The following is a 15,730-nucleotide window of genomic DNA, read 5'->3' as shown; positions in this document are numbered from 1 at the left end:
AAAAAAAAAAAAAAAAGGACGGGACTACACAACCCGTCCCGAACTTAGCATTAATTGAATCCAACAGATCCATTTTCTTGTAGATATGAGGATAACCTTAGTGGGGACAACATACTTGACTTAGCTCAACAATTAATTAATGAAGGTTGGAATGGTTTGAATTGTAGCCAATGGATGGTTGTATGAGAAAATAGTCACATGTTTAGCCTTTCCGCTTTCTATACAAGATTGGACCAAACCGAATTAGTTCGGTTATTTCAGTTTATTGGATCGGTTCGGTTTGCTTTTCAAAACCGAATTATAACTTCGGTTCGGTTCGGTTTAAAAATTTTCAAAACCGAAATAACCGAACCGACCGAACTATCATATAATATGAATTTGATCGGAACCACCCCGGTTTATTTCTTAATCAATTGCTTTAAATACTTGGTTTATTTTTAAATAACTTAGTTTATTTCTTAATATACTTCAGTTTATTATAAATCAATTGTTTTAAATAAAAAATAATAATATATTTCGGTTTGAACCGAACAAACCGAAATAAAACTTCGGTTCGGTTCGGTTCTATTTTTAAAACCGAATTATAACTTTGGTTTGCCAAGTTCGGTTCGGTTTTAACCGAACCGAACCGATGAACACCCCTATAAACCGAGGACCCGTCCAAGCCTGTGCCCTTATAGGGGTGTTCATCGGTTCGGTTCTATTTTTAAAACTGAGAACCGATGAACACCCCTATAAGGGCACAGGCTTGGACGGGTCCTCGGTTTATAGGGGTGTTCATCGGTTCGGTTCGGTTAAAACCGAACCGAACTTGGCAAACCAAAGTTATAATTCGGTTTTAAAAATAGAACCGAACCGAACCGAAGTTTTATTTCGGTTTGTTCGGTTCAAACCGAAATATATTATTATTTTTTATTTAAAACAATTGATTTATAATAAACTGAAGTATATTAAGAAATAAACTAAGTTATTTAAAAATAAACCAAGTATTTAAAGCAATTGATTAAGAAATAAACCGGGGTGGTTCCGATCAAATTCATATTATATGATAGTTCGGTCGGTTCGGTTATTTCGGTTTTGAAAATTTTCAAACTGAACCGATCCAATAAACTGAAATAACCGAACTAATTCGGTTTGGTCCAATCTTGTGTAGAAAGCGGAAAGGCTAAACATGTGACTATTTTCTCATACAACCATCCATTGGCTACAATTCAAACCATTCCAACCTTCATTAATTAATTGTTGACCTAAGTCAAGTATGTTGTCCCCACTAAGGTTATCCTCATATCTACAAGAAAATGGATCTGTTGGATTCAATTAATGCTAAGTTCGGGACGGGTTGTGTAGTCCCGTCCTTTTTTTTTTTTTTTTTTAGCGAATTTAATTAGGAAGTTGGATGATTAACCGGGACGGGTTGTGTAGTCCCGTCCGGTGGGATGGGTTAACAGGACCCGATCTACCTACTTTTCGCAAAAAATTAAAGTAATGCTCTTTTTAAATATTTTATTTATTTTATTTCTATTAATAAAAAATTCGGCATCAACTCCTATCCCTCTTTCTTATTTTTTTTTCTTTTCTAGTTTGATGATTGAAGACGAGGATATCAATAGCTAGGAGCCTAGGAGTGTTCATTGGTTCGGGGGATCGAAGGGGGGCAAGAATTTCCTGCCCCCAGAGTCATTGTTAGTGGGCCCCATCCACCCCAAACCCTAAACCTGGTCCCACCCACTCTAAATCCCACCCCACCCCACAGTAACTGAGGGGGCAGGAAAATCCTGCACCCCGGGGGGCAGGTGATCTGCTCCCATTGGTTCGATTCGGTTTCATTAGTCAGGAGTGTTCATCGGTTTGGTTAAAATACAAACCCAATCAAACTAGCAATCCAAAGTCATAATAAGTGTTTTAAAATACGGTCGCATGGATGGCTATGTAGTCAGCAGCTGTGCTTAGAATGATCATACAGTTGTCCCATGCGATTTTGAGTATGCGGTCGTATATGCGGTCCGAATATGCGGACATGTGGACTGAAAATGCGCATATGCGATCTGAATTTGATAATTTGATTGTATTTTAATTATAATTTATGTGAAAAAATTATTGTTGGTTATGTGGAAATAAATTCAAATATATGAATATGAATATATATATATATATATAGAGAGAGAGAGAGAGAATGACTAGTGTGCATTCGAATGCATATGGGTCGAAATACATACGGTTCAAATTTGATTTTTCAAAATCCAAACGGTCGATCCGAACGTTCATCTTGTTCTCCATATTAATATGTGCTTGGAGACCAAATTTTACATTTTTCTGAATTTTTTTGCTATTTATTAAGTCGCTTTGAAAATTGTTGATTCAACAGTGACTGCTGATTTTACTGTTTTGTTAAGCCACCGTTGGATCAGCAATTTTCAAAGTGGCTTAATAAATAGTAAAAAAATTCAGAAAAATGTAAAATTTGGTCTCCAAGCACATATTAATATAGAGAACAAGATGAACGGTTCGGATCAACCGTTTGGATTTTGAAAAATCAAATTTGGACCGTATATATTTCGGCCTATATGCATTAGAATTTAAAATTGATGATTGACGGAGGGGTTGTTCAAGTGAATTAAGCTTCTAGGGAGTCTAAACTCTAAGGAGGTTCAAGGAGGAGTTGCCGAACAGTGATCACAGAGAGATAAATTAGATCAGCGAACTTGAGGCCTAGAGAAATTGGGAGTATCTACGGATCCAAATTATATCCGGATATAAAATCGAATCATTTTATCCAAACTAATACGGTTCAGTTCAAAAACTAACTAAATCGGACCCAATAAACACCCCTAGCCCCATGGGGCGAATTTTTTTTATAAACCATAAATAATTAAATTATTTTTAGGGAACCAATATGATTACTTTTTTTTTAAAAAAAAAACCATAAGGACCGGACGGTCCGTCCGGTCTCAAAATCAGTTTTTCCCCATACCGGACGGACCGTCCGGTCTCACTTTTTAAAAAAAAAAAAAAACAGAAAAATTTTTATTTTTTTTTATTTTTTGTATTAAAATATTAGAAATGTTGAATATATTTCTTTAAAAATAGATGAAATACAATATAATTTGATTTATTAGAAAGACTGCAACAAATAACTCGGATCAATATTTTTCAGATCGAATTTTTCGCGGCTGTAAGAAAAATTAATATATTTCTTTGTGTTATTAGAAAAAAATAAAAATGCTTAGATTCTGAGTTATTGATCCCGGTTCAAAAGTCACTTCTAGGTAATCCATAAAATATTGTGATTTTTCTAGGACATTTAATTTATAAAAAGTTGTATCTATTTTGAGAATTCCTTTTGAATAATAATCATTAAATAACTTAAAGTTTTTGTTTTTTTTCAAAAATAGATACAACTTTTTATAAATTAAATGTCCTAGAAGGATCACAATATTTTCTGGATTACCTAGAAATGACTTTTGAACCGGGATCAATAACTCATAATCTAAGCATTTTTATTTTTTTCTAATAACACATAAAAAAATATATTAATTTTTCTTACAGCCGCGAAAAATCTGATCTGAAAAATATTGATCCGGGTTATTTGTTGCAGTCTTTCTAACAAATCAAATTATATTGTATTTCATCTATTTTCAAAGAAATATATTCAACATTTCTAATATTTTAATACAAAAAATAAAAAAAAATTAAAATTTTTCTGTTTTAAAAAAAAAAAAAGTGAGACCGGACGGTCCGTCGGAGAAAAACTGATTTTGAGATCGGATGGATCGTCCGGTCCTTATGGTTTTAAAAAAAAAAAAGTAATCATATTGGTTCTCTAAAAATAATTTAATTATTTATGGTTTATAAAAAAAATTCCCATGGGGCTGGTCAAAGAAGGTGCTTGAGAAAAAACTTGCCGAACACTGGTCAAATTGTGAGCTTGGAGACTAGAGATATTGTCGCCTCAAATTCATCTGTGATACCTATTTTTTCTCGTACAGTTGAGACCAAGCCCACAATTTGTGGTGCTTGAGAAAAAACTTTGAGAACTGAAAATAATCAAAAAATGCACAACCAACATAGTTCACTTATAATCTGAAGGAAACTCTTTTGCTTTGTGAAAAATTTAAAATTGGAATCTGAGATTTATTCCGTTCCTTCACAGCTATCATAGGTGATAGGACGCTAGTAAAAGTGTAAAACCATTAATTGGAATTTAAAATTGATGATTGACGGTTACCATACTAAATTGGCACATATCGCTATACCAGTTCGTCATTTTTTATGGTCAAAACTTTTCTTGATATTTAATATGAATTTTTCATTTTTCTGATATTTTCTGATCTCTACTATAAACATTTTTTTTATAAATTAAATTAAATTTATTTATTTTTTATTCAAATAAATTCAATGTTAATTTTAACTTTTTCATTCAACCTTTAGAATAATATATTAATCTTTTATGCAATTCAACAAACATCATTTTGATATTGAGGAGTTGCCGAACAGTGATCACACAGAACTTGAGGCCTAGAGAAATTGGGAGTATCTGCAGATCCAAATTATATCCGTATATAAAACCGAATCATTTTATCCAAACTAATTCGGTTCGGTTCAAAACTAACTAAACTGGACCCAATAAACACCCCTAGCCCCATGGGGCTGGTCAAAGAAGGTAGAAAGCTTGGAGACTAGAGAGATAAATTTTGATAATTTTTTTTTTTTAAATCCGAGTACTTTCCCCATTACAATTTCCACTTTTATAGCTCTTCCAGATTTCCCCGCCATTTTCGTGACAGTGAAATTTCACAAATTTGATTTTAGAATTTCATATCCATAAAATTTTATCCTTGTAATACTGCAATTTTCGAACACGCCCCTGAAATCTCCGATTTATTATTATAATATAATACAATTCTGTTTTAATTTTCTATAGGCTTGTCTTTGCCCATGACAAGACACCCAAAATTTCTATTCAGCCCTAATCCTTTACATCTGTTACATCTGAAGCCTAAAAAATGGAAAAGAAAAAAAAGTTATGTTCTTTGTTTCTTCCTGACTAAATTAACCAAGTTTGTTGGTCCTCTAACCTGGCAAAAAACCATCACTAGCTCTATTCAAAGCTAGAAAACCCTAGCCACCACAGTTATATATAAAGAAGTGCAGACCTCCTAATAATAGCTCCTATCCAGTTGCCTACAAGAATTCAAGGGAAGAATGCGTCTTCTCCTCTGAATTGAGTATTAAATTTATGCACAAGGATCAAATGTGCTAGCCACCTTAACCTGTAACATACTGCCCCAGTTGCTGCCTGATGAAGGAAGATGCTGTTCCTACACAATTGAAGGTCAGCACTTCCTTATAAATTTTTACCTTCCTCCGCTTTCAGCTGTCTGCTCAGATCAAGGAGTATATTTCTCTGAGCCAGACGTGCAAAACAGATCCAGAAATCTACTGCGCACAAGACCATTTAAAAAAATCCTGGTCCAATCACTTCTCTGACCACCATCTCCTGATTGAAATAATACAAAAAGGGCAAAGTAATTATTGTTTTATCCCCTTTTGATCAAGAAAACCAATCATTTGTTGACAAATTTATCAACCATCTGTTGACCGAACCAAGCAATCTTCCCATTTCTCACCAGTTTGTTTATTCATTGTAGGCTCATCTGACTGCTTCTGCCGCTTTGATTCCAAAACATCACCATTGCTTTCTGAATCAAAATTACTCAGCAGGCTCTGTGCAAAGCTTGTTGGGTTTTGGTAGGATGTCTGTTGGTACATTAAACTGAAGGCGAGTGCATTCTTTCGTTTTTTGGCATAGGGGTTGTCTGCTTTTGCAAGGTCCTTACAAGAGTCAGATGGAGACAAAGAACCTCGAAGGTTGGAGAAAGATTTTGATTTGCCTTTGTAAAATCTCGAGATGCCATGTCTGAAAGAAAAAAATAAATAAAAAGGAGGATGTTAGATGCAAGGAAAGATCCTGTGTGGGATAAAAAGCTAAAATGTTAAAGTTATGACCTCACAAAGGATAGATATCACAATTACTTGATATAAATCAGGAATGGACAAGAACATTGTTCCTTGTTCCTAAAATTGACCCTCTTCTACTGCAGTTGAGAGGAAGTTGCAGTTTCAGCACCTTTTCAACAAAGAGGACCAGTTAATTGTATTTTTTTTTTCTTCTTTGAAACATTTTAATCCTAGAAACTGTATTTGAATTGCCTGTCCTCTCTGTATGATAGGAAACAGCAAGTCTTTATCATCATTTTTGTTTGTGACACTATTTATTTATTTTTAACTCGATTGCATAAAAGGATATTACAAAAACTACGAGGTTTGAAGTTTGTAATTATTTTGAATATTAGTTATTTTTTTCCTTTACAAATCAGAATAATAGACTAAAAGTTATAATTAAGTATAAAAATTTGGTATTAATTTAACAATGTCTGTAATATTATCAGTTCGCAAATGTACACCAATTATAATTAGGTTTAACAAACAATTTTAATTTGGATTTTATCTACCATAAATTATCTCCAAGGAAATACTCTATAGTTTTGTAGAATTAGTTATTTATCAGTGCAATATTTATGCTGGTGCCCCGCAATGATAAAAATTCTAGTTTCATCCCTAATGCTATATCTAATTGAATAAGGAATGCTGGGATAGCATTTTTTATAAATATACTGATGGCTCAAGGTACATTTTGTTGGAAACTAACAGACTTCTCTATTTATTGAATCCTAATAACCATACACACACATTTATGGATGGCTATGCTGGGTTGGTTGAAAATTTGAGAAAAGTTTCCTATAATTGTATTAACTTAAACATAACTAATCCAATGCTTTGACCGTTGGATGGCCATATTGGGGCCCCTATTTTAATAAGGAATATAGAACCTCTGTAATTTTTTTAGCATAAACTGTACAATGATTCTCCATATTTTATTTTTTAATTAATCCTTTTCTCTATATGACCTTTTAGCAAATTCAATCAAATTGATTCGTCAAAGCATTAATCTTTGGGTTCTCTTTTTCCATTTTATGTCAAAATTATATACTGTAAAACAAAACTTTTTTAATAAGCTGAGAAAAGTTGCCAAAAGTAAAATTAAGAAAATCAAGTTGCATTTCTCCAGTTTATGCCCTGATAGTAAATTGAAACAACTAGCAACAGAAAAATAATACCTGATAGGGAGAGACTCCTCCAACGCATTTAAAGAACAAAGCGGTTCCTTATACGAGCTCTGAACCTCGTCGGACTCCTCTTGACACTGAGATCCCGATCCCACAGCCGAGGTGCTCTCGCTCTCGCTCTCGTTCCCAATAGACGAGGAGGTACTCTTGTCATCGTCGCCAGCTACCACACCACGAGCCACAACAGCCGCGCTGCATCCGATCCTGTTCTCTCCTCCGACACCTCTCTGCAGCGCAACGATCGACATCCGTACGGCCTGGAGAGAACAATGGAGCGGAACGAAATGAGAGCTGGATTTATATAATAGAGAGAAGATAACTAGATAAGCAGATAACAATGTAAAAAGGAAAAAAAAAAAAAAAGGAAAAAGAAAAAGACGAATAGGAGAGTAGTTGAGGCTGGAGGTATGGCTGGCAGGTTAATTGCAGTTGTTAATTAGTTTGAGTGTGGGAAATGAAAAGGATAGAAATAATTGGATTATAATATTAACAGAGAAAGACACGAGGGAGGATTAGGAGCGCCAATATCTACCTGCTCTCGGTCCGTTATGTTTACCGTAGACCTTATTTATTGGTAGTGGAAAGAAATGTGATGTGACTAGTATGGATTTTGGTTTCATGTCGTGACTAAGTTAATTTTTCACGTGTTGTGCTTAATTTTTCACGTGTTGTGCTGTATCGTGATTTTGATACACTAGTGGTCACGTTGTGTATAAATGTATCGTGATCAAACGTGATTCGCATGATCATTTAATTATAATTTATATTAGTTTATTTAAGATTCACCATTTAGTTAAGATATAACGGTCCTAATTACACGTGACTCGCATGACCACGTGTCATGACTAGATCTTTCGCGTGTCGTGCCGTGCCAAATTTTTAAAAGATAATCATGGTATGTAAATAGTCACAGTACAGGACACACAAATTACGAATATAACCAACACGCATATTGTGCCGTAACTGTGTTGTTCCGTAATAGAGCCGGCTCCCCTGTACCATTTTTCCTGCTCTATTTTATTGGTAGATTATATTTTGCTATTTATATCAGGTAACTTTGACAGATGAAATTCATATATAGGAATGAATTTTGGACCTTTCGTTCGTTTTGTGTAATATGAAGAAAATTAAATATAATAAATGCATATAGTGAGGGTTTTTTGTAAATAAGAAATTTTGTAAATTTCGGCATCTATTTTATTAAAATATTTTTTGTGTAAATTAAAATATAATGAGACATTAATATTATGAAATTGAATTCACAATGTTATAATCATGCGCAGTTTATTCAAATGGGGTACGGTAAATTAAGATTAAGAAGAGATTGCTTGTGTGAAATTTAATCTGAATTATACCGATAATAAATTATTTTTTTGTAAATTAATAATTTTATTTTGTTAACATTAACTAAATTCCTTCGTATTTTTGCACCTAATAATCATTATATTTCTCCTCATTTTATAACTCAGAAAACGCAATATTTAGATTGTTATTGATAATGATCAAAATGAAATATATATAGAGTAAGGCTACCATGCTTTGCAAATTAAAGTTTGTGTTTTAATTTGTGCTCATATCTCTAGTTTTAAAGTTCAAAACGTTGATCTAAACTGTTCAAGTTGATATCCATATTAAATTGTGCTTGGAAACCAAATTATATATTTTTTTGGAAATTTTACTATTTTTTTTAGAATTTTTCAAAATCAGTGTTTTTCAGAAAATTCTGGACCATCTAAAACAGTGATTTTCAAAAATTCTAAAAAAATAGTAAAATTTTTTTCAAAAAATATAAAATTTGGTCTCCAAGCACAATTAATTTAATATAATTATCAACTTGAACGGTTATGATCGACGTTTTGAATTTTGAAACTAGAGATATGAGTGCAAATTAAAACACCCACTTTAATTTGCAAAGCATGGCAGCCTTACTCTCTCTCTCTATATATATACAACCTTCAAAACTAGAAATGTTACTAAAAGGAAAAAGAGAAAATATTTTTCTTCAAAAAATAGTCAAACTTCTAGTAAAAAATAGAATACTAGCTATAAATTATGTTTGATACAAAAATAAAATTGTGAGCATAAAAAGATAATTAACATGTTAGGTAGGAGGATAAAAAGTAAGAATAAAATTATCACTTGTTAGTTAATCCTTTATTCTAGAATCATGTATAGAAGGATAGAGGGAAAAGAAGAAGAATTTTATCACTTTATCTCTTCACCTTATTCCTCTAACAGATACGATACCTTTTATTTTCGATTTTATTTTTCTATAAAATATAGTCTAAAATGTTTAATCATATAAACATAATATTTTTTGAGAAAAATATAAACATAATATTTTAATGTGCTAATATATGATTTATTTAAATGCCTGGAAAAAAAATGTGAATTTGATTAGTCCTTCCAATATAATGTTGCTTAGTCATCACTACTTCACTATTTCAAGGCTATTTGGATTTATCTCGATTGACATCTTCTTTTAAAATAGAAATTTAAATGACCGCGTCTGGTCATGCGAGTTTGACACATCTTATTTTTTTTTCATTTATTTTGAGGAAATCAATGGTATAGATGAATATGTTTATTTACAGGGGTGAACTCAAACTTATTGGAGAAATGTGATAAACCACAAAGTTATTCATTATTAAAATTGTAGATTTATTTTTAATAGTGTATAGAGGATATATACTAAATTTACATATAGATTGAATTCATGGTGAGTGACTGATTTAATTCGGTTTTCCTAGCTTATTTTTTCCCCTAAAGGGTTATTATCTTTATTTTCCTTGTATTTTTTAAATTTATTAATGGTTGTTGTCTACAACAAACATTGCCCTCCAATAATTATGACTAAATATTTTATAGCTCCATAATTACTTTTTGTGTACTGTTAATTGATATATTATGACCACATAATTATTTTGGCTACAACAAATATTGCTTCTTATTCATACTTTTTGCAACTTATTTGAATACCTTTAGCATGATTAATCAACATGCACAACTTCCATATGAAAAAAAGCAAAATCAGTGTGACCAAGCTTGTGCCTCAAATAGATAAATAATTATATATAACAAGCTCTTATGTTGATATCATAAACATAAATGAGTAAACGTTCTATAGTTTTATGCCAACAAAATATTAGAGAAAAAAAATATAATATTAAAATTACTTTACAAAATTTATATCACATTTAGTTATATTCAAAATTTAGCACCTTCTTCGTTTTGTTTGAACGGTGAAAAGAGAAACAATAATACAACATAATATATTGCAATAAGTCATATTAAGAGAGAGTTGATTAATTTAATCACTTGTTTCACTTGAATAATGTCTCTGCTTTATTAGTAATCTTTTTAGTTGAGAATTCTTATTTTAAGTGCTCACAACACCGGTTCAATTTCAAATTGTTTTTCAATTCCACACAACCAATTAAAATAATTTTTATTTATTTTTAAATAAAAAACTAAATCAAGTTGTAAGATAAATTAGGAACAATAAACGTTGATAAATTCAAAAGTCATACATGTGGTCATGGGCATAAATCTTTTTAAACTTGACACATTTAATAAACACTGCATTTCACAAAAACATCACATTCGCAATATATTTTAGCCTGCAACATGGTATAAACAATACCCTGTCCATAATAGCATCTCATTTGTATAAATATCAATATAATTTAAATATAAGTTGAATCACAAATTATTATGATTTACCAACTAATTTGTTAAATCTTCTTATAAATTATATTATCCTCGCATGCATTTTATAGCATATATATTTTATTGTGTTAAATTTTCTATAAAAAATCAATTATTCGCCACATAACACTTAATTAGATAAAAGATAAGATTCCGATTTAGATTGAGAATTACATTTATTTACATTTATCAAGCAAACACATATGTCAATGCATTACATTTCTTAATAATTAGTTATTATACTATAAAAATAACGTAAAACGATAAAAAAAAATATTTATTTTTAAAATTTAAGACTCTATAAAATTGGTTGAGAATCCATTCGTCTCAGTACGGGCCCTCTCCCACAATTATTCACCGCGCCATTCAAATTTATAAAAATCTATATTTTATATCAATTGAACAATTCCGATTTATATATCTTTCATATTAGTCGCAAAATATCAGCATAAAAAACAATAAAACATTTCATTCAAACAAACGATAAAATGAGAAATGAGAAAGAAAAATAATTTGTGTTTTTCTATTACTATAAAAAAGTTGCAAAAAATTTACTGAACGATTTCCTCTCATCTACATGGTGGATTCGTCCATTAAGACTGTGATCCAGACGGGGTGATGTGAAGGGAGAGAACGACAAATTTACTGTGCGGAGGTGAGAGCCCGTAAAATCAAGGCTGACTAGACGAGCTCACCTGTTTCAGAAGGGGAGAATCGGAGAGGAAGCAGAGGGGAACAAGTACTGTTCGAAGGAGAGCATCACGTAAATTTTGATGAAATCTGTCACCTTAAAATCGAAGTGTAGATTTTACTGTTCAGAGAATTCGCTTCTCTCATCGTTGTTTCATTTCTTTCCTTTAATATATTGTTTCTCCTTTGATTCTGGAGCACACTCTAAATTTCTAATATAGAGGAGCTGGATTCTCTCCACTTTTTTGCCATACATTTTTTTACAATCCAAATAATTAATTTTCAATCAAACAATTGTAAATGATTATATCGTACAAGGTAGAAAAGATAACCTCACATAATTATAATTTATCCAACACTTTTGTATTATTATCCATGTAAATTTTTTTTTTGTACCAAAAGTCATAATATAGGATGATTCAAATTTTCACAAGTAGTAGTTCAGTTTTAAATTATAGATCAAATTAAACCAATTTCAAAATGCACATCTCGTCATGTTGACGAACAAAACCAGCTTGAACTTGAATAGATTTTAAGATCATATCAATAATTTTCAAATATTTGTTTAAATAGAACTAATTTTTTTTTTTCTATATCTTGAGTGTTACAACATTTTAACTCAACTAAATTGTTTTTTTTAAACTAATTACATTGTCAAGTTAAAATTATTATTAATAGATCTGAGACCTAAAAAAAATTATGCACAAAAACAAAATGCTACTATTTAGTATCAACACAATAAGGTAAGTTATTCCAAGTGAAATTAAACTTTGATCTTTTATCAGACAATAAAATTAACATTTCCCTAAAGATCGTCAAAATCAAAATATAAAATATTCATTTTCATAATTGTACAAGATTTCAGACTTGTAATGTCAGGTAATCAAAACATATATACAAAGAATAAACTAATATGCTGTGAAAAAAAAGACAAAGCTAATGAAGAGACATAGAATGGAAGTCAATTTTATAGTATCAATGATATTTTACTGTAAATTATATAAAAAATTATACATAAATTCAATTTTTTTTTAAAAAAAAATGAGAGTTAATTGACCCCATTTGTACATATCTCTATGAAGGAGAATTCTGTTAAATTAATTCCGGTTACTCCACTTGAAACAAATTTTCATATATGTATTTGTTAGTTAGTTTAAATTAGTAGCTTAGGTATAGCTATCAGTTATTGAGTTAATCATCTAGACAGTATGGTGTCTATTAGTCCAGCAGTTTAAAAAAAAAATGAAAAAAATATTATAATAAATTGTATAAATATGATATGATTATAATACCAAAATAATACTTTGATATATTTAATTTAATGCAATTTTTTATTTCAACACTTTTTCCTCAAAATTTAGAGACAATTATCTACTACTGATTATATATAGCTCCACAGTGGCAATTCAGGAATCGAAGTGAGAAGAAAATAGTTTAGGCATGGAAGAAAATGAGTTGAAATGAAAATGAATTTATTTCAGAAGTAAACAAACTTGTTCATTAGAAATAAACAATAATTCAAAAATACATAGTGAATAGTGGTAATTTCATATATGTATCTGTTTTTATTTTTCGGATACAAATACAAATCAAATATTAAACAGATATGAATACATATTGAATCGGATATTTATTAAAAAATACCAATATTTATTATGTTTATCTAATTATAATGGTGAATAATAATTTTTTCATAATATATATTAAACTATTAGTACATACTACTATTTTCATACATAATTAAAATTTAAAATTATATCCGGATCCATACAAATATTCAAATATCAAATATTCATATTTAATTTTTAAATACGGATTGAATATTATCTGCTCGGTTTTCATCCCTATAATCACCCCTACAGTGTAAGCGACTCCCATGAATAATTTGTTTAATTGACAAGTGTTTGCCAAGCCTTTAAAAAAAGGGGAATTTCATGTATATCCCTCAAAAGATTTAATATTATGTATTTATTCCTTTAAAAATAATAATTACATATTTATCCTTAAAAAATGTAGAAACTCACATATTTGTCCAACTTACACATAATAAATTAAGGCAGGCGAGGGACGAGAGAAATCTATGAGCAGGTAGGTGACAAGGGAAGACGGGGAGAAATCTGTGATTTGACGTGTTTGGAGAGAAGAGGTGGGAGGTTGTGATTTGACGCGTTTAGAGAGAAGAGACGCGAGGTTTGGCACTGTCTGGAGAGAACTCAACAGATTAAAGAGAGAGGAAGGGAGAGTATAGTGATCAACATATTATTAATTAATATTGTATAAAAATTTAAAGTTTAAAAAATATTTAATTATTTTTGGAGATATTTGATATATTATAGAGTTAGATTGGATAAATATCTGAGTTTTTATAATTTTCAAGGATAAATATGTAACTATTAATTTTGGAGGAATAAATATGTAATATTAAAACTTTTGAGGGATATACATGAAATCCCCCCTTAAAAATACAAAAATGAATTATCTCCTTCCGTCACTGCTCTTGATTTGTACAGTCAATCTGTCTAAAATAATTATATTTCTTCAACATAAATGATTGCGTATATTTTAAAGAAACGAGATGTCGATGCTTCCCCAGTTAACTACTTAAACTGATTACAAGTGCCCTCTTTAGCTTCCCCCAAAAGGGTTTTGATCATCTCTCAACTTTTAGTCGAAAGCAACTCAAAATTTGTCTCTATTAAAACAGCTGGAATGTCAATTTGACCACCAAATTTGTGAGTCTTTTCAATATCTTTTCACAAAAACTAGTCATCAATTAAACTTTTTCTTCAACCAATTAATTTTTCATAATTTTACAGGATTAATTAATTGTGCATTCCTGTACTCAACTAGTGTCTAGTAAGGAATACGATAAAATTAAGGTGTACGTATATAAACCGTCAACCCTTCTCGTCGATCGAATCCAATCTTTATATTATATATGTAAGTCCAAAATTTGTTGGGAAATTAATGGGTTTGTTCGTTATATATAGATTTGGTCTTGGTTCAATTTTGCCAGAAAAGATTGTCAATTCAACATGCATGACGCTAATACGCTATACAACAGGAACAAGATGACGCTATTTTACTAATAATTGGTACAGTGAGACTATGGTAGTTGCGCATCGTTCAGCGCATTAGATTCATATCTTTAATTTCAAAGTTTAAATAGTCGATTCAAACCGTTCAACATTATTATCATATAAAAATATAGACCAAATCTTATATTTTTTGAAAACTTTTTACTATTTTTGAGACAATTAGAAAATCACTTGATTTAAAAATTCCCGATCATCCGAAAGTAGTGATTTTCTACCTACAAAAAAAAGTAAAAATTTTCAAAAAATATAAAATTTAGTCTCAAAGTATATTTTTATATGATAATAATATTGAGCAGTTCAGATCAACTAGATTTTGAAGATAAAAATATGAATCGAATGCACAGAACGATCCGCGCATTGTAGTTCATAACCTCACTCTAATTGGTAAAGAAAACAATAACAAAATTTAAGGGAGTTATTCCTAATTAACCACAAAGTTTGTGATATGGAGGAAAATATATATGTGTAAGAACATTTAGGAATTAAAAAAACATTTGAACGTGTCAGGCTAGTATGACATCGGTGTCATATGGTATCAACTCCAAACTAATTGAATAAACTTCAAATGCCGAATTCATATTGCTCAAACCGATTTACTCTATAAATGATGCTTTTACAACTTTACATGTAAAGTTTATATTTTTTTAATTACTGTAGTACCAAGTCAAGAGGACAAAAATATTGAAAAATGAATGCTTTAAAATTAACTTAAAAACTCTCACATTTTACTGCTTGACTTGATACTAAATAAATTAGAAAGATATATATTTTACATGAAAACACACAATTAATGAAGTAGGTCGATTTCATTGGCTTGAATTTGTCGTTTGAAGTCGATTCGATAGGTGTTGGAGTTAATTTTATATAAGCTAAAATGACACTGATGTCATACTAGCCAGACTTGTTTCGTAATTCTTCACTTTTATCTTTTCTTTATTTTTAATTAATTTTGACTCGATCAATTTTGAGTCCATTACAGAACTTGTAATCCAAGCTTTAGTTCAAAATTTGAATTATTTGCCATTTATTTAGTAAAATTAAAAAACA

At 30.5% G+C, this 15,730-nt stretch overlaps 1 protein-coding gene across 1 annotated transcript; it reads right to left on the bottom strand.

Moving 5' to 3' along the window:
* Window positions 1–5,485: 5,485 nt before the first annotated feature.
* Window positions 5,486–7,538, bottom strand: LOC144574438 (uncharacterized). The gene is made up of 2 exons (XM_078324409.1): window positions 7,179–7,538; window positions 5,486–5,917 (listed from the first exon to the last, which is right to left on the bottom strand). The coding sequence occupies exons 1-2, from the start codon at window positions 7,433–7,435 to the stop codon at window positions 5,584–5,586; spliced, it is 591 nt and encodes a 196-aa protein (XP_078180535.1). The 5' UTR covers window positions 7,436–7,538; the 3' UTR covers window positions 5,486–5,583.
* Window positions 7,539–15,730: the final 8,192 nt, after the last annotated feature.

This window comes from Carex rostrata, chromosome 22, assembly GCF_964058835.1.
Source record: "Carex rostrata chromosome 22, lpCarRost1.2, whole genome shotgun sequence".
Classification (NCBI taxonomy): domain Eukaryota; kingdom Viridiplantae; phylum Streptophyta; class Magnoliopsida; order Poales; family Cyperaceae; genus Carex; species Carex rostrata.
Note: the sequence above shows the minus strand (reverse complement) of the source record. Positions and strands in the feature narration are given on the sequence as shown.

Excerpts from the sequence above, each read along its gene's own strand:
- LOC144574438 (XM_078324409.1), bottom strand. The coding sequence starts at position 7,435 with ATGTCGATCGTTGCGCTGCAGAGAGGTGTCGGAGGAGAGAACAGGATC. Across the intron at positions 5,918-7,178 it reads GAGGAGTCTCTCCCTATCAG|ACATGGCATCTCGAGATTTT; the intron begins GTATTATTTTTC and ends TTTTTCTTTCAG.